Genomic DNA, 20264 nt, shown 5'->3' on the forward strand with positions numbered 1-20264 from the left:
ACTTGACGTCACATCCATAAAAATATAGGCATCCAAATGTCATCTGAAACTTTTTCCGCAACGTACCTTTTGTGTGACGAATTTAAATCATTTCCAGAAAGCTATTTGAAAACCAAACTTTTGGGGAGCACAGAAAAATAATTTGATCATGAAATAGTTAACTTCATGTTCAAATTGAAACATGGAGAAAATTTCAGCTTATTTGTTGTGAAAACCGAAAATTTTGTATAATATGCCTATAAATAATTCAACCTTTATATATTAGTAATTTTTGTTACAAAAATTAAATGCTAATAAACACGCATAATTATGAATGAGTCATTAGATGAGATTTATTTATACCGAAGCGAATTTGTGCTTTTAGTTTTAAAATAATTAACAATTCCTTAAATAAAAATCAGGATAAAATCACCATGAAATTTCATTTTTCTCGAAGGTATTGATATCAATTATATATTTACATGCACCATAGGAACATTTGACACCGGCAGTATACACAGAAAAAATGGCTAACAATCTCTCGGTAAATGCTGTACGCACAAAATTAATCACTATTCTCAACAGTTTTATTTTAGTAGAAACTGACATAGTAACTTGAAATGTATGATGTGTTTAAATGTTAATTTTATGACTTGTTCATTAAATATTTTTCTCATGTGAGCAGTTTTATCTCATTCTGTAAAACATCTGTAGTTTTGCTCTATTGATATTATATTAAAATATATCATTTCTCTCTCGACCAGACATTAGATGCAAATATATATGAACAATATTTTTCTGAAGGTTTCAAAAACTTTATTTTCTCTATGAGGAGTTGTATTTTTCTTGCTCAGAAGTGTCCATTGATATAGTTTGTGGAAACTGAACTGAACTTATTTGATCCGAGAGTTTTAACTTTATAAAATAAACGAAGTTTACAGGCTTAAAATTTTTTTAAAGTTTAAAAGAATCCACGTGATACGAACGTCCAGTCATGGAATTTCTTCAAGAAAATTGTCCAAATTCCTGCCAAAACGGCCATTGAATTCCATAAAAAATGGGATTGATACCTCTAGGAATAGTAACATGTGTAACAAATCCCTTTTATCATCGAATTGGCGGCAAAAAAAACAAGCCAATTATCGCCAATCTGTATATATATCGCTGTTATCTACAGCAAAAATTCGAGACGCTATTATCTAAAATCAGTTTATATTGGCGTTTCTGACGATTAAGCGCAAATAACACAAAAAAAAAATTCATATTTATATGTATGTATATATATATAGGAATATTTTTGGAAATTATATTACAGAGAAAATACACAAGTTTGCGTCGAATACATAACCTGAAGAGAAAACAAAAGAGAAACGTGTATAACATGCCGGATTACTTATATTTTATTCTCAAATTTCAAGAAAACATCATTTCCATGTTCACATTCACAAAAATAATAATAATAATAATGAAAAATTGTACATTTTTGTAATTGTTTTATTTTTTTCAAAAGTGCAAGACAGTGTGTGATGTATTAACAGGACTTCAAACTTTGTATATATTCTATACATATATATATCATTCGTGTATATATATAGTTGTTCAAAGATGTAGCCCCCTAGCCACGAACATCTTGTAGTAGTATAGGAACTTAATTAACCACCCCCACTGGGGGGTGGGGACAGCAGAGAAACATGCTGATTGGATGAGCGCACCAACACGTGGCTAATGAAAATTGCGAACAGGCGACAAAGTCTACAGCCATTATTATTTTCATTATTCATCATAAAAACATTCACACTTTGAATAAAAGTCCATTGTTTTTTTTTCATCATAAATAACATCACACAGAACAGTATTATGATCTAAAGTGTGTTTTGTATTTTTTTTAAATACTAAAAAAATTTGGTACAACAATAAACCAGAACATAATAATTGGTACTAATACTTTTTTTTTGGAACTGCATTACACATGCGCAAGGATCATCATCATTATCAATAAAATCACCAATCATACAAAGCGTGATCGATTTTCGAGTGCGTGCTTTTTTTTGTGTGTGTCTCTCTCCCACTATTTAATTATAATTTAATGAATATTTTTTAGCTCCTACGTTATTAAGAATTTTAATAGCGATATTTAAATTTAATTTTAAGCATTAATGTTACTATAGCGATAACTAATATACATAATTAAAATAATGATGGATTGTCCAAAAAAATTGATTATAGCAATTTTTATATTAATTAAATTAATTATTATTTTCTAACATAAATATCAGAATGAGAACATGAGGATATGAGTGATAAAATTTCATTTTTTTACCCCTTTAACCAAAAAATTATTCCATTTTTTAAAAATCAATATAAAAATATAAATGTTAGGCATTGAGAAATAGTGTTTTTTTTTAAATAGTTTTTCTCATTATATGCCTTAGGAACTTTATAGTAATAGTAACCAGTTACCAGCTCTGTTCGTGGAGAGATTGAAAAAAACTTTTAAAAGTTTCATATTTTTTTTTTTTTTTTAATTTTTTTAAATTTTTAAATTTCCTAATACTAATAAAAAATAAATTTTCAAAATATAAATAGGACCAGAGAAAAAACTGTTGAGACAGACAATGAAAATATATGTGTATTTATATGTAATGTATGCTATATATACTCGTATGTCTCTTTTATATTCCAGTTTTGGGACAAGAACCAATTTTTTGTTGATTAATTAGCTAACTTAATTAATACAATAGGTGATGGATGATTAATATTGATATTAGATGATTTAATTTGCTTTTTTGTCGGTATTTTGATGATTTTTAAGTATATGGATGATCTAGAAATCATTCATAAAAAATGTCCATGGCACTCTCAACAGTTTTTTTTTAAATTTTAATTTTAATTAATCTAATTATTGTATCTTAATTAACGTAAAATAGATATTTATATATATATATGAGAAAACAAATGACCATATTCGCGTCAAACGCAATTCACACTGATGATTTATTTATTATTTAATTAATTCTTTAATTAATTAACGATAACCTTGTGCATTAGTTTTTGCTCGTTTTTTTTGTTTTTTTTTTCATTTTCCAACGAAATAATTGAACATAAAAAATTTTTCCAAAAAAATTGAAAAAAAAACATTTATTTAAAAAAAAGCACAACACATGCGCAAAAAATACGACTGCACGCCCACGTATACACACTTACACGTACACACACTATTTAATATTTCTTTTTTTTGTATTTTTTTTGTAATTTTTTTTCCAAGTTTGTATTTATTATCATCATTATTATTATTATCATCATCATCATCATTTTTTTTTTTGTAATTTTTTTTTCAATTTTTTTTTTTCAAAGAAGAACATCAAATAGAACGACTTGCTGATAGAACTTCTCGATGTAAAAAGCAAAGAAAACACAGGAACTTTATACTGACCATTGGCCAACAGATTTCGACAACACTAGATGTACTAAATGTTCATATATATATATATAGGTATGTATATATATATATATATATCGTCCGTGGTAAAAGGAACGCGTTGTGATGAGTATAAAACCACATACACAGTTATCAAGGACCGATTTTTATAATTATGTTTTATTCACCGTCATTAGTATCTTCTTCAAGTCCACCTTTAGTTTCCGGCTCTTAATTGCCCTTAATTGTTTCATTGATGAATTTACGTGATGTGTGTTCAAAAAAAAAAAATGGACAATGATATATCTCGTTCGTTCTTCACTTTCTGGGATATATGTTATATAACCCTATAAAATACACTCTAGGAACATGCGCGCTGGCATCTGTTGAACCAACCACCGCCGCCATCATCGTATCATTCGTCATCATGTAAATTCAGTGTTACATGCCATTATCATCAATTTTTCTCGACATTGTTTTCATCATCGTCGTCGTACTCTCTGTCACGTCCTTGCTCGCTCATTAACATTATTAGTATTTTATTTTTCGCATACGTATACCACAATACGATCAGGAAATAAATAAATAAAGTATCACGAAATAATTTCAAATATTATTAAAAACATAAAATCAGCTGTATAATTTTTACCTGTATTTATACACAATATATATATATATATTTAGCTTGAATGAGTTGGAATGCTAAATTAAGATCTACACATTCTGTTATAACAATCACAATATTCTCGGTAATTATATAACTATAGCTACAATAAAGTGATAATACCTTTCTTGACATTTATAGCAACACCTCCTGTATTAGTTATCAAGAAGGGTTTTTTTAATTATTTTTAACAACTACAATCATGAAATTAATGTACACATGACCTGATGAATGATCAACAGTTACCCAAGAAGCCATGTGTTTGTTTTTCTTGTAGAGTTTACAAGCACCAATTTAATACGACGATATATAGTGTATTTTATAAGTTGAAAAAATTAAACCGAAAAATAATTTAAATGTATAAAAATTAAAAAATGAAATTTCAATTTCAAAAATATATTCTTAAGTATATTTGAAAGGAATATCATGAGTGTATATATAACAATATATGATGGGCAACCTAATCGTACGGCGAATAATCGGGCAACTATTGATCAGTGTTATTTTTTCAGGAAATGCATAATTCAAGTGAGAAATATTCAAATCATTGAACAATAAATACACACTTATAGAAGCAAAAAACGTAATTTTTCTCGAAATAAATATCCAGAAAAATCGGGAAAAAATTCAACGGGAAGGTGTCGAGAGATTATACTTATTATTTAACAATCAGCTAACAATTCGCTACATAACCGAAAAACATCAACCAAGCAATGAACATACTAACAATCAAAGAATTATATCAGGAGACAAATCTGCGTAATAATTACAATATCAGTTCCAATAATGCAGCAACGCTTACTTGAAAAACTTAGAAAAGCCACAGACGTACACACACATATTGGAAAAAAGATTGTATAAATCATTCAACTCAATATTTACAGGGAAAAAAATTAATAAAAAAATCAAAGATATATATATATATTTCATTTATATATATGTGTATATAGTAAATGATCTAAACACCAATACCGTCAGGATCCTACTCCCGGGCGGGCTTTTTTTTATATATGTAATACTGTGCCACCTTGCAAGAAAGTCCGCCCGGTACCAAATACAGCACCGGATCTCGCTCAGATCATTAGCAGCAGCGAATAAAGTGGTAGCATGATGCAATAGTAGTAGTAGTAGTAGTGATAATAGTAGAGCGCGTTTATCATGATCGTAAGAAAAAAAAAAAAAACTCATCACATTGGCCGTCATTTTCTGTTATAATCATCGTTAATTGGTCCAATCGCATAGCCCGTCATCATCAACCAAGATAAACACTTTGAGCCATCTCCCGTCTTCATGTCTTTTGTTATCGTAGGAACTCTGAAAAAGCTGTCGCTTAATTACGGACAGTCAATGTTATATTATATAAGCAGCCGGGAAAGATCGATTTTCCACAAAATTACTGAGAACCTCTTATTTTTTTTTGTAACATACATAATTATTTTTAGGAACATGTCCTTAATATGAACACGCCAGGCTCGGTTTGGTGTTGGAGAGAAAATATTCACGTTTTTTGAAACAAAATCAGATTTGATCTCAGTGCATCTATAGCCTGTTGTGATTCACTAATTAATGGTATCCAAGGGGGGAGCGAAAATTGATCGGGAAATATGTTTTGAGATAGGTAACGTGTGACGCAATCTTTAGATGTTATTTTCTAGATTGTTAGAGCCTTTTACCATCTTGATTCAAAGAAGAATCACCTGTGTAGCATAGACCAGCTTTTGATGTCGCTGGGATGTCTAAAGATGATGCCTCGAGACCGAGTGTCAAGGAACCATCCATGTCATTTCGAAAATCGTGAGGCATACCAGATGAGAACATGAGATGACGTGCAGTCACATCCGCGCCATTCCTGGTGACATCATTCGCTATCGATTGTGGTGTCTGAGGTAGAAGCAGTGGAGGTGGTGCTAACCTTGGGGACATGGACGTGGGTACGACAGGAGTTGCTGCGAAATGAGAAGCTGCGGCAGCAGACATGAGGCCATCCCTTCCGGAAAACTGCGATGCCATCGAAGAAGTTATCTTCTGGGATTGCGTCGATATCATCGAAGAATTGGGAACCGATGAGGTTATTTCGTTCTTTTGGATCTTCTGCACGCGTTTTACGTGACGATCTGCATTGCAGTGGAATTTAAAGTCTAGGATGGTAGGGAATCTTTCTCGGCAGGCTCGGCATTCCAGTTGGACTTGGACAAGTCTCAATATTGCCTTTGTGTCGTTCATACAGCCTTTGTTGTTGTTAGCGAAACAGCTGGACCTCTGGTGATTGAGACACAAGACTTCGGCCGGATGTACAAGCTGGCATTTCTTACAAACGTATCCCACGTCGACTTCGGCTTCTGCCGCTTGTTGGTAATCCGTCGACGAAATGACACCTTTCAAATCTTCCAGAGACTTCCCGTCTTGAGTGAATCGAGCTGTGGTGTTGCCAGGCTGGGAGAGCTTCTGGGTGACCTCTGGCAGTGCTGTCGGTGGTAGTTGCAGCAGCGACAGGGGTGTGCTGTACATGTTGGAGTCATAAAACAATCCTCCTGGAGGTGATCCTATCAAGGAAAAAAAATCGTTCAAGTTCAAAAATCATATAATACTCAATAATAGGGAACATTCTAAAGCAGTGTTTCTCAACCTATCTTCCGTGGACCAGAGGTGATTGACAGACAGACTTGACAATTAAATTCTAACTGAATGAAAAATTATTCAATTGTTGTAATTGATAATGTATAAATAACATGCATATGGGTCCAAATAAAAACTATATTCATACATCAAGAAAAATTTAGGAAAAGTTGTGATTCTAAATATGGAATATCACTGATTGTGTGACCAAAAAATGCAATTTACGACAAATTTGATAACTACTGCTAAAATGGGTGAAGGGTAGGCGAAATAAAGAGCTATATACTATAATTCGTAGTAAACAAAAATGTAATTGACGAAGAAAAACAAAACATTTAAATGACTGGATGACTATAATTCACTGAGAAAAATCAAAGAAACCGGGATCTTAAATTCGGTGAAGTACGGGACGTTACCAATTTTCATCAAAAACGTTGCCATAACTCACCAAAATCTCCAACTACAGGTAAAATCACTGAAAAATTGAGGAAAAAAAAACGTTGATCCTGACAAATATGTGAGAAATATTTGTATTTATATCCATAATTATCATAATAAGTGATGGAAACGCTGTTCATTCACGATTATATACGGAACATTACAAATTCAAATAAACCTCGTTGAAAAACGGGACAAACGAGTAAGAAAAACTCTGAACATCCAAAAACACGGGGAATGCCCCGCAATACTGGACACAAGTGGTCCACCGAATCATTTCACTTGTCCTAAGATCCCGAAAATTTTCAGAAACACTGCCCTAAGATCCCGAAAATTTTCAGAAACACTGCCCTAAGATCCCGAAAATTTTCAGAAACACTGCCCTAAAGAAATCAAACACGTAATGTATCACCATAATCATCGTACTTCTAGAACAACTAATTGAATCCCAAAGGGCACAAAAAAAAACAAACCAAATAATAATAAAACCTAAGAAATTACGTCGGAAAACACGAATGTTTCGTGACATTCATTCCTCGTCATAAATGCGAACGTGTAACGCCTTCGTTTTCATTGAATCTCTTGCTTAAAAACTTTCGACAACTTCTTTAATAAGCAAACCACGGAGGAAGTCGGAATTAATGCTGCCATCTCTCGCGACCTACCACACAATCGTATTTTTCTCTCTCTCTCTCTCTACCAGAAGAAATACTTATTATTATTATTTTTTTACCTGAATTTTTGTTTCTTGCTACTGTAATCTGTTAAGAATATGATTTATATTGCAGTCATAATTTTTTTTTGCAGTCATTTATTTTCATCACGAAACCCTAACGAGAAACTTATTTTGCCTGTGCACTACATTTCCGCGTGTCACTTGTAACTTACTTTCATGTCAAGTCGCATGTCTTTGAAATCGGGGTTTTTTTTTTCCCCCTCTTTACCCATGTTGTGTGAAGGGGAATTTTTTTTTTCTTTTCAACTTTCAAGACCATAAGAAAGGGAAAAAAAAATTGCCGTTTTTTTTTCCTTCTAGAAAATTAACGGAACTTCTCTTATATATATTTTTCTCACAACATATTAATAACAAGGACGGAGAATGACATTTGGTTCCGTGACGATGATGTCGCCGTAAATTATATCTGTTAATTGAGAAAATCAAATGGATGTTGTTTTTTTTTTGTGGTGCAGCCGGCGCCGCTTATTAGAATCACGGATAATGTTATTATTCCGGTATTGTTATCACTTTTGCAAGGAACGGAACGGACCAACATCATAACATGGGATAAAATTCGTTTTTAGTTATCGGCACTTCGGATAGTGTTACCATTTTTTTCCCCCCGTTGAAAGTGTTTCTTGCATATTCTAAAGCTAAAGTTTAAGGGGGATTGGGGCACGCAAATTTTCGAGAAAACACATTTTCGAATTCTTCAATTTCCAGATGCAGTCAATACTAATACTGCTATAACGGAAGCTTTTCTAATCCCCAGGATAAGTTGATATAGAAACGATGTGAAAATCTGGAATTGCTTTGTAACGAAATTTCGTTATAAAGAAATGATTTCTGCGTCTAACTGTGCTCGAGTTTTTGTTCTGCCTGCACTAGAAGTATTTTTAACATATTTTAATAATTACTGCTAGCAGCCATTATATCAGGGCTGGACAAATCCCAGGGACCAGGTCGCCATCGCGACTAAAATAATTGGTATTGGCGCCTAAAATTTTCTTTGTGTGCTTTCTAAATTGCAAGCTGAGAGCCGCACAAAATATTTGGAATTAATATTCCAATAAAATTGATAAGTTTAAAGAGAAGTACGATAGCATAGTGGGATAAATCGATAAGCTATCCATACTCTTAGATGAGACAACCATAAACTGTTTTATGGGCAGTGTATTATATATTATTAATTATTATTATTATTGGTGATACATACATATTCTTTTGTATTGGGTAGCTGTATTTTGGTTATACTTGACATCCATATTTTTTATGGGCCTAATGTTTTCAGCCACCTTGCATATTTGCCAACATGAAAGAGGGTGATTATGCTCTGAAAAAGTAAGAAAAAAATTATTTTGGAACTTTTTTTTCCTGGTAAAAATTTTTTGGCACCTAGATTTTTTGTGGTTTGTCCTGGACAGGTGTATATATTTTTTCCACTGAGCAACCGAAAGTCAAGCTTTGGTAACCAATCCAAGTGGGATCCTCGGTCAGCCTGATATTTTTATCCTCTGAAGACGCACACATAGCATGTCGAAATGCATTAGGAATTTTGTATTTTCCTTTTTCGTTGGTGATTTTTCTGAGTAATAAAATAATGTTTCTTCAGAAATTAGTGGCTGTCAGTTCTATGTCAGTTTTTATTGCACATATTTGGAAAAGTTCTTTTCTTCAGAGCTTCATAAAGTTTGAAATGACCTGCTGATATCCACAGACTGAATAACAGGAGCCGTAATCGGTAGCGGGAACATTATTCTGATGAAAAATAATTCTTCGACCAAATTTTGTCGAAAAAAATCGTAATCTCAGACATCTGAAATATGCTTCCATCGGGATTTAGACCGTTTTACGTCCCTGTAAACATGGACTAGTTCTTAAACCGAGGGTTGACTGTACCTATGGTTTGAAATGTGGGTGAAAAATATAACATTTTTTTTTTTTGGATAACATTAAATAAAGCCTGTGAAGTCTATTTCATAAGGAGATTGTGGCTTTAGATAGTGGTAGGGGTTTTTTGTGTGTGCAAAATATGAGCAAAGAACTTGCCCTTATGACGGTGCAAAAAAAAAAAGTGAGACACTAAGAGGACAGGGAAGATCAAAATCTCCATGTTTAATGTATCTTACAGAATACGGGGCGGAGCGCGGAACTTTCCGAAATGACATTTATTGCCGACTTACAGTAACATAGTGAGACCGTAAACATGGTTTGCAATAGTACGGTTTTAAATATGACGTGAGTTTTGGCAAGTAAAAAAAAAAAAATAATAATAACAAGAGGGGAATCTTTGTGGCCTATACTTTATTACGCCACTTATTTTATTTGTGGGGGGTCACGTATATACACAACGATACGTTCTAGATCTAGAATTTACTTTGTTTGCGATTATCTTGTTTTTTTTTTTATGTGGACTAAAAGGCTGTTTTTAGAAATAGATTCGTCTCTGATTTGTTGTTTGAGTTCAATGAGAAGTCAGGCATCTGTTCACTTTTGTTTATGTGAACTCCCTTGCTTTCATCAACTAATTACTGCGTTCGATTTCCCGCCAGGAGTGGTTCTACGCGCAAACAAAACAGAGGCGCTAAATTTTTGATAACGATAACGGGATATGTTTCTGACAAGCGCCTCTGTTTTATTCATCGTTTATGTCGGTTTCAGTCATACATAATAATTTACGTTTACCAACTAATTTCTACATTTTGCTTCGTGGGAAGGGGGGTCTTTTTTTGCGTTTATAGATGTTTTAGAATTACTGATAACGCTGATCTGATGGGTTTCGGACAACCGCCTCTGTATTGTTCGTGTTTCAAGTTTGTTTGAGGTGAACGTTGATATTATCAGAATGGTCACTCCTGCGTTGTTTATATTCGGCATCCAATTTTGACAGGTAGAGTTATACTATTCTATTTCATTATCGGAATCTAAACAGTAAGAAGTGTTTGATTGGCTGAATCTAATCATGATTGATTCAGGTTGATCGGATACATTCTTCTAGATGGTTTGCTTATTACGAGCGGGGTGTATGGTAATTTAAGATCCAAGAACTGTTTACATTCTTTAGTTCATGTAATGAATATTACATGAAACTTGTCTTTGATCGTTGAGGGAATCCTTCGACAATGCACTTCAATGCCGCAAATATTTCCAATTATTTCTTTTCAATATTAGGAAGATAAACTTATACTATTTTCTATAAAAATGTTAATCAATATTATATTTAATAGCGGTGTATTAATTTTCGCATGTGCAGGGTGTCAGACAGATAATATTTTGTGGAATTTTAGTTATTTAAGTTGTGTTCTTAATGGATGAAGGAAAATGAAAGAAAAATGACGTTTAAGATGGTTGACTTATTGACTCTTGTTATTTTATTTATTAACTTTCAGAGGAGTAACATATCATTGGTTTCTTTTATTACGAAAAACCATTCTTTGGATTTTAATGATTACCGATATAATCTAAATATTGCAAAAAAAAAACTCAAATAAGATCAGTCCATACACACACAAGTAAAAATATTGATCTTCATCGAACCATTATGATTCCAACCACGCTTCCATTCTTAAGCAACTAAGCAACAAAACCTAAGGAACACAGCTGATGAAAGTACACAAAAGTGTGCGCTGTACACCTAGAAATATCTGTACCCCTTGCCCCCACCTCCCCATGATCCCTCTCACCGCTATCCCCCCTCCCCTCTCCCCGCTATTGCTCCGATCCACCAATAGCTTTGCTAGTAGTTATGGATCATTAGATAGAAAGGGGGGATGGAAAAACATTAGCTGGCTAATGAACCATTAAGGGCGAAATAAGAAATAGTATGGAAGTTGGATGGTCGGAGGAGTATAAGGTGGTTGGAAAGGGGGGACCTTTTCTTTCCTTAGAATGGACTGAAGCATATTGTGCTAATGTACACCTTCCCCACTATGCTGTTCTTCGTCTTGCATCAAACATGCCGGACAATCACGTGATGTGCAGTCGTTATAGGGAAAGTCCACAAAGTTCCAAAATGAAGACTTGACCATAGACATTGAATGCATCATCATTTGAACCTAACCCAAGCTTTGAGAAAATACATCTCAGCAGTTTCGTTTGAATAACTACATTTTGTACTTTTCTTCTCAAATAGTGCATATCGTATTTTGACTAGCATTACAAAACTACGATAAAATGACAAATTCGAGATCAATGGCTCATAGATAACCATCTGTTCAAAAAATATATATATATATATATATTTCAGTTTTATTTGAGATTTCCTAGAAAGAATCTCGTTTTGGAACGCTGGTTCCACGGAATATGTTGAGCTTGTACGACGAGAAAACTCGTTCGCTTCAACAACTACAAGCGCTCATAATACGATTCCTCGAAGACATAAAAAGAAAAAAAAAACAAAGAGACGAATCTCAAGCTACGTGTCCGAATGGAAGCTGAAGCAAATCACATAATATGAAGATCGTCCCTCTTGTTTAAGTTTTTCATCCTTGGCTTCATAGGTGCACTTTAAGGAGAGAGGAGGAAAAATATATATATAGAGAGAGAGAGACGAGAGAAAAGAAACGTGGCGGTCGGTGGGCGTTTGGTAAGGAATGGTCATTGATTGAACTGTAACGACGCTTTAGAAAACGACCGATGATGATGATGATGATGGCGACAGTAATTACTGACAGAGCGGACGATTAAGGATATGGCGGCCAAGACGACGGACAATTTAACGAACTACAAGGCTCCGTTAAGAATTAGGGGATTAAGACCAAGCAGGCGAAGTAAGGGAGGTAGATGGTCAAGTTAGAAGAATAAGGAAAAGATGGCTTTTCGAATAAAATAAAAGCGGAAAAAAAAAAATGGCTTTCCGTCATTTCTGCCATTATGACATCTCCGAACACAATGGTTTTTACGAGAAGAAATTGGCCAAAAAAAAAAAAATAATCCGCCCCCCCCCTCCTCCTTTACCCCCATTTCCTAAATGAAAAGTAGGAGAGAAATAAAAATGGAGATCAAATTCCTTTTATACGTGTAGATTGGATCAAAAATTATGTGAAGATAAAATAAATGTCGAGATAATTGTGAATTTTTGATAATAACTGTCGATTTGTTTAACCCTTTTTTTTTTTTTTGCGACATATCAGAAACCAATGAAATGCCTTTTTTGTGAAGTAGGATTTATTCTGATTTCCTGCAACTGCAAAGTAGTATGATAGTAAAATGCGGTGTTTGGAGCCATGTGGGCCACTTATGGCCCTGAGAAATGCTCCGAGAGGGTCACGGGTCAATATCAAGTTGAAGGGGAGCCACGGCAAACTGCTAAGCGGGCCAGAAAGCACTGCGAAAAAATTCGAATATAAAGAAATGAAGCTTCACGGGAAATATGATGGGGAAAAGTATGACTACTTTCAGAGTGAAGCGAAACTGCCCATAGAGCCAGGGCTGTCTTAACGCATGCGCCCACTTGAACACAACCCCAGGGTCTTGACCTTACATTTTGGACATAGCAGGCCCCACGAAAATGAGATTAGATGATTTTTTTTTCGAGGAAATATGTAAATTTGTATAAAGATACTCCCAGCCCGGTGGAGGGGGGGGGGGAGCTGATGCTGTTAAATTGGCCCTGGATAAAACCAGAGCCATCTTAAAACATGGGCCTATCCAGGCATGGACCTAATGTCAATAGGGGGTCTTACATGATGAGATCTGGTACCATGATTTGTGAGAGTAAGTAAATACGTAAGTTGTGGTTTTCAACTAAAGTAGGGAGAGGGCCAAAACATCTTAACATCTTTTTACCCAAGGACCCATGAAGGTGGCACGGCAGTGTATGGAAACACCCGTCCCCCACGAAATCCCTCACCGAATCAGGGGGTCGACCTTACTCATAAAATTATTCTTCAATATCAAAATTTACTCTAAAAAAAATCAATTCAATAAGTAAGAAAGGTCTCGCTCCTGGATGGGAGGGGGAGGGGGGGAGAGAGCTGGATAAGACAAGGGGGGGGCCACGGGAAAAAAAAAATGCTATGAAAAAGGGCCACGGGCGAAAACAGATTAAGAAACACTGGTATAACGTGTTCCACTGAGAAATCAGCTGTACATAATATCTGCGGTAAAATAAATGGTCATTGGTAAAATAAAAAGCTCTCAAGACGGCGAGATAACTCGTCAACGCCGGGGAAAAGGTTAATAATTTATTAAGAAGGTGGATAACGTTATCGATCAGTGAAATCACATTTGATCAGAGATTTTTTTTTTTTTTTGATTATAACTCATTTATTTTAACGGGGACTGGAACTCGGTGACATCAATTAACGGTGACAGAAAGAGAGATTTCTTCTCTCCATTCAACATACCCCATCTCTTTTTTTCCTCTTTTAATACTTTTCAGAATAAAGTGGAAAATGGATAGAAATCATTGAACGTACACCTCGATCAATAAATAATGGCGGTCGATAAACTAAAAACGGAACCAGGGTCAAATGAAAAAATAAAAATAAAAAACGTATTACGCAACTTAATAGCTCATTTCGGGTGGAGACTGTGACCGACACAGAAGAAGTATATGATCATCAACTTTTGCTTATCTGTTTTACATTAACAAGGTTATCTTGATGATTTCTGTAATGCCCGGCAACAAATTCGACATACTCCTTACCGAAGATAAGCCCTGGTTTTGTTTACATTTTCGCGCGTCATGGTAATTTTTTGGATCAATTTAAAGGAGTGTCGCGCGGGCGGCGCAGTGTTTTATTGGTTGATTGCTTGATTTTCTGATGATTATTGAAGAGAACGAAAACCTAACGGTCAACTGAAATAAAGTTAAAAGTAGACCAAGCGACCACAAATGAAAGCCAGAAGAAGAGTTTCTTGTCGAGTGCGAACCTGTCGAGTAAAAGCATGAGTAGTGTTGGGAACCCATGTTTAAATATTCACAGCTAATAGCAGAACGTCTCGGATCACTTTGATATTTCTGACGTGTACGGGTTCAGGTGATGTGTGACGAGGAGTGACTTACTCTGTGCAGCAAACGTCTTACGTCCCGATTTTACGAGAATTTTATTGGTAGAAATGATGAATTTATATCAAGAGTTTTTTTTCAAGGAAGCCAATTAATACACGCGTATGTATTGGTAATCCAGGCCCGTCTTATCAAGTTAGGGTGTTGAAACTTTTTTTGAATTTCCCCTTGAGGTTCAACATTTCTTCATTTTTACTGCTCGTGCGGAATGCGAAATTAGGAGAATGTTGTACCGAGAACTGTCCTCGAAACATACTCTCCTCAGACAGTAATTACAGCATTCAAAGGAATTATTTCCACTCCCGAGCTCTTAAGCCTGATTCACACCCGCAGCGCTACGCTGCACCCAAACACTCAAGTGCGGCGAAGGGGGTTTAATCGGGTTTTGTGCGGTTCGGTTAGACGTAGTGCTGCTGCGGTTGTGGAACCAGAGCAACCTTATCGCTCACCTCTGGATCCGCTCGTGGTTGTGCATTTAACACCTGGAGCGAATTTATAGATTACACTAGTGCTGCCATCTATTTATCGAATCATAAGATATACGTATGTTGTAATGGATGTGTAACAGCAACGTCACTAGTGGATCCATAGTTCATTTTTTCGATGCGTCATTTCTACTGAGTAAATTGGTTTTGGTAACAAATTCACACATGACTTGATATTCTTTTAAGAAATAGTCAATCTCAATAAAGGTTACAACTCAGTCACATCTTTGTGAGGGCCATAATCATGTATAATGTGTATAATTATTTATGAAATGTTACAGGACTGTATACATATTGGTCGAGTCAAAGAAAGGAACACCAGAGTGAATCTGCTTCAACCAATTTGCCTTGAAGGAATGATTCACAGTATTAGAAATTCGAAAATCTTATCCCCTGATTGAACAGGACAATAAACATTGAGAGGTCATCAGGGGGGAAAAAAAGAACAACAACCCTCGGATTTCTTCAGTTTGTGAGGCCATCGCACAGCTACATCTCTGGACATTTCAACCCTAATCATGGTAGTGGGCATCTTGGTTTTCTGTATTGTTCAAGAAATAGCCAATTCATCGACGAGATAGGTAAAAGATACGGTTTGAAATGCTAATCTATCAAGAGCTATTTTCCAAGTAATTTCACCATCTTGAAAAATATTTTAACATTCCAATCTTGGAAAAATCCATTGCCTTTTACTTCAAGTCCCTCTCATCTTTATTACTTTTCCTACATCTAAAGAGATTCATTCATTCCTCCGGTCGCCCAACAAGACAGCAAACGTCAGGCCAAACGTTTCAGTGTGCAGTTTACAACGAAATATTTCTCCAAGATAAGACGTGTTTCAGTGGCATGTTTATTATTTTTAGGTGCGAAATGTTATCTTCAGTCTCGTAAAATAATAAAGAATGGAATCCCCTTTTTTTTTCAAAAAATTTATATAAAAGAAATCCATGTAAAATCAAATAAATAAATTCGGTGGTCTTTAAATGTAAATCCAACAGAAAAATGTCTCAATCCGATATCTTTCTCAAAGAATTATAGACATAATTGAAAAAAATTTTCTTAATATTATTAAGATGTAAGGATTGTTCGCCTCCACGCAGATCGAGAAAAACATTGAATTAAAAAATGGGAAAAGAGGGAAAAAATTGCCTTCAAAAATGGCGGAAATAAAAAAATTGGGAATGAAAATGAAACAATTTGCGTGAAATAGAAAAGAGAGCGACATGAAATTCGAATTTGAACAAAATTTCCATATATCAGTAGGCATAAGAGAAAGCTTATTTTCGTCAGGATAAACCTTTAGTTAAAAATAAATAACTTCGCAACGAATTTCAAATTTGAAAAATTTATCAGGAACAACACCTAAAGAAGGGGCCAAATAAAAAACTAGAATAAATAAATAAGTTTCCCCTTGTTAATCAAATTTTATTTAATTTTTATCAAATTAAAATTTTACTATATTTAATATCAATAATTGCATTAGTATCGATACTGATAGAGAGAGTTTAATTACAAATTTGCAAATTTTCATCATGATCTAAAAATTGGCATGTAATTTCGTGATATCACTCTTTTTGGTATATTTCACTGTTATTGAATGGACAGTGGTCATCTATCTGGGCAATAATTTTACACGATAACAATTAGTATTCAACAACAACTATTATTATTTAGAAGTAGCAAGAAGTGCGTATAAATTTCTTCAAGTCAGTTTCAGTGGACAGTGGTCATTTCTGGGAAATGGTTTCATTTTTACTTAATATAGATGAATATAAATACTGATTAAATATCTAAAAAAATTTCGATTATTTAAAAAATAATTTCAATAATTTCATATCAGTAATTTTTAATAATTTCACAATAGTAATTTTTAATAATTTCACAATAGTAATTTTTAATAAATTATTTTAATAATTTTAAATGATCAGTCGATATCTATATCTGGACAATAATTTGCTACGAAAATAAATAATAAATACTCATAACAATAACTATTATTATTTAAAAGGAGTGATAAATTTGTATAAATTTCTTCAATCAAATTTAGCGGACAGTGGTCATTTCTGGGCAATGGTGTTATTTCTTATTATCGATGAACATAAACATTGATTAAATTAATAAAATTTTTTTATAGACTATAGTCATCTATCGGGAGAATATATGAACAAAAATTAAATATTCATTAATAATAATTGTTACTATTAACTAATTTAACAATTTAATAATTGTTACTACAGTACAAAAACTGTATATATTTCTTCGTCAGTTTCAGTGGACAGTGGCTATTTCTGGGAAAGCGTTTCATCTTTTCTAATATCGACCGATATAACCAATATAAACATTGATTGATCTATTACACTTCTTTTACTGTTATTTAGGTGGAAAGTGGTCATCTCTCTGGCCAAATATTTCACACGAAAAAAAATTAGTATTTAATAACAAACTAATAAGTTTTTTCAAGTCAATTTTAGTAAGTAAAAGTAATAATAAAAAAAAGTTTTTTGAGTATCGATTAATATCAACATGGATAAAATGACAAAAAAAAATTTATATTATTATTTTACCCATACTTAAATGGACAGCGGTTTCATTTTCCACAAGTGGACAGCGGTTTCATTTTCCACAAGTGGACAGTGGTCATTTCTGGGAAATGGTTTTGTTTTTTCTAATATTGATCAATATAAACATTCATTGATTAATGTTTTTATTGTCATTTAGATGAATAGTGGTCACCTCGCTGGCCAAATTAATATTCAATAACAACTAAAAACTTGCATTAAAATTGCATAATTTTTATAAAACCAATTTCAGGGAACAGTAGAGAAAGGTCATTTCTGGACAATGATTTTTATGTTTGAAACATCGATTAATATCAATATAGATAAAATAACAAAAAATATATATTATTATTTTACCGACTTAGATGGACAGCGGTCAACTTTTTGGACAATAATTTAACACAAAGAATCAATAGTTATTTTTTTTTTAATGGATTTTTACAAATTAGTTTCAATTTTCACAAGTGGGTAATAGTCATTTCTGGGAAAAGATTCTATTTTTTTTTCTAATATCCATTGATTGATTGGTTACAATTTTTATATTGTTATGTAGATGGAGTGTAGTCATCTCTCTGGCCAAATATTTAACACGAAAAAAAAAAAATAGTATTTAATAATAATTGAAAAATTACAAAAAAATTTATAATTTTATGTGTACTTGAAAATCAATTTTAACAGTAGAAAAAAAATAAAGTGATTTCTGGACAATTATTTTTACAAATTTTAAATGTCGACTAATATTAATATGGATGAAATGACAAAAAATATTATTTCACCCACTTGGACAGACAGCGGTCATCTCTCTGAACAATAATTTAACGCAAAAAATCAAAAACTATATTTTTCAATGGATTTTTCCAAATCAGTTTCAATTTCCCCAAGTGGACGGCGGTCATCTTAGGAAAATTTATTCATAAAAAAAATAAATATCGAACTAAAATTTTTGGATTTTCAGATTGTGTATGACCCCTCTTATGAGTGTAAACGGTTTTTACAGGAACTAGAAAAATTTACACGCTCTTCCTTTTTTTTTCTTTCCACCTTAAGGCTCCCGAATTTTCTATGAGTAGGAAAGAAATTTAGCTGAATCTACCTTTTCTTACCTTATTTCTTAAGATTTTTTTTTTTCTCTTTTTTTGCCGACGAACGACGTCTTACACTTATTCAAATCTTACCTTTTATCTGAGAATAGAGAACAAAAGACTAACATCTTTCACTTCTTATTTTCTTCCTTTTATTTCTTACCTTTTTATTTTATTTTATATTATTTTCTCTCTCTAAGATGCTATTTGAACATTCTTTTTACGTCATCGTTCATGAAATCAAGGCCAGCTCCTTTCATGAATATTGTAATGAACAATCAAACGATGAAGTACGTAAAAAAATAGCGAAAAAAAGCCGAACAGAAGGACCTCTTCTCAAAGAAAAAGGAAAGAAAAATGTAAGGAAAGACGTTTTTCGGTATAAAAAAAAAAATTGTAATAAAATACATATACATTGGCATTGAACGTTACTATTGCTTGTTTTTGTTTTTAGGGATTTTTTTTTAACTCTCATCTTCGTTTATTAACGTTTTGTGTTCATAAAAAAAATTTTAATCTTAAACAATTGGAATTTATTTTTATTAAGGAAAATTATTTCATTTTTGTTGTTTTGTGTAATTTTTATTTCCCATTTTTACGATATTTTTATTATTCGTTATTTTTTCGAATAATCCGGAGAGAAGTTTTGGAATTGTGTTGGAAAATAGTTCAAAATTTATTTTAATGTCAGAACTTTGTAGTTTCGAGAAAAATGTCTCATTGTGGGGTCCTGGAACAGATTAAGGCGCAGTTATAATTTTAATTTTAAAATAATTACATAAAATTATGCAAACATTTTTTGAGACCTAATGTGATTAGAAATTACTACGAAATTACGGTTTAACGTCAAATGCACTTCCCGTAAAATCCCGTAAATCAAACCCAAGAGCAATTGGATCAATTACACCATGAAACGTCCGGTTTACAATTATTAAAGGAATTGTAGGGAATCGGTGCTTACTTTCCTGGGCGATTGAGCCGTTCCCGCAATGAGACTTACGCAATAGTTGTCCGTAAGTTCAGAAGAGTTTCTGGAGGGACTATGGTTTTTGTCCAATGGCTTAAAGGAGAGGGCCCACGCTATTCGTGCGAAAAGCTTTTTGAGCTCGCGAGTAATGTGTGTGGGATGTGCGTGTTACGAGGCAAGCAACGCTCTGCAAACAAGGGAGAGTTTAGTGGAAGCAGTCGGTCGTTGGTGCATCAAGACGTTTGGATTATACTGCTTATGTCGACAGCGCAAAGCTTTGTAACATATTGACAGCAGCCAATCGAGTGATGTAGATGGCACAGAGCC

General features: G+C 33.5%; 1 protein-coding gene across 8 annotated transcripts in view; it reads right to left on the reverse strand.

Annotated features, from left to right (window-relative positions):
* Positions 1 to 2952: 2952 nt before the first annotated feature.
* Positions 2953 to 20264, reverse strand: part of LOC149072421 (zinc finger homeobox protein 4-like) — a 270194-nt gene continuing 252882 nt past the window's right edge. For all 8 annotated transcript variants that reach the window (XM_089246749.1, XM_089246745.1, XM_089246746.1 and 5 more), the window contains one exon: positions 2953 to 6604. In XM_089246749.1, the coding sequence (XP_089102875.1) occupies positions 5721 to 6604 (884 nt within the window). In that variant the 3' untranslated portion in view covers positions 2953 to 5720. The remainder of the gene's footprint in view (positions 6605 to 20264) is intronic.

This window comes from Pholcus phalangioides, unplaced genomic scaffold, assembly GCF_987345545.1.
Source record: "Pholcus phalangioides strain wild (caught in Gottingen) unplaced genomic scaffold, Ppha-v1.0 ptg000017l_1, whole genome shotgun sequence".
NCBI classification, from domain to species: domain Eukaryota; kingdom Metazoa; phylum Arthropoda; class Arachnida; order Araneae; family Pholcidae; genus Pholcus; species Pholcus phalangioides.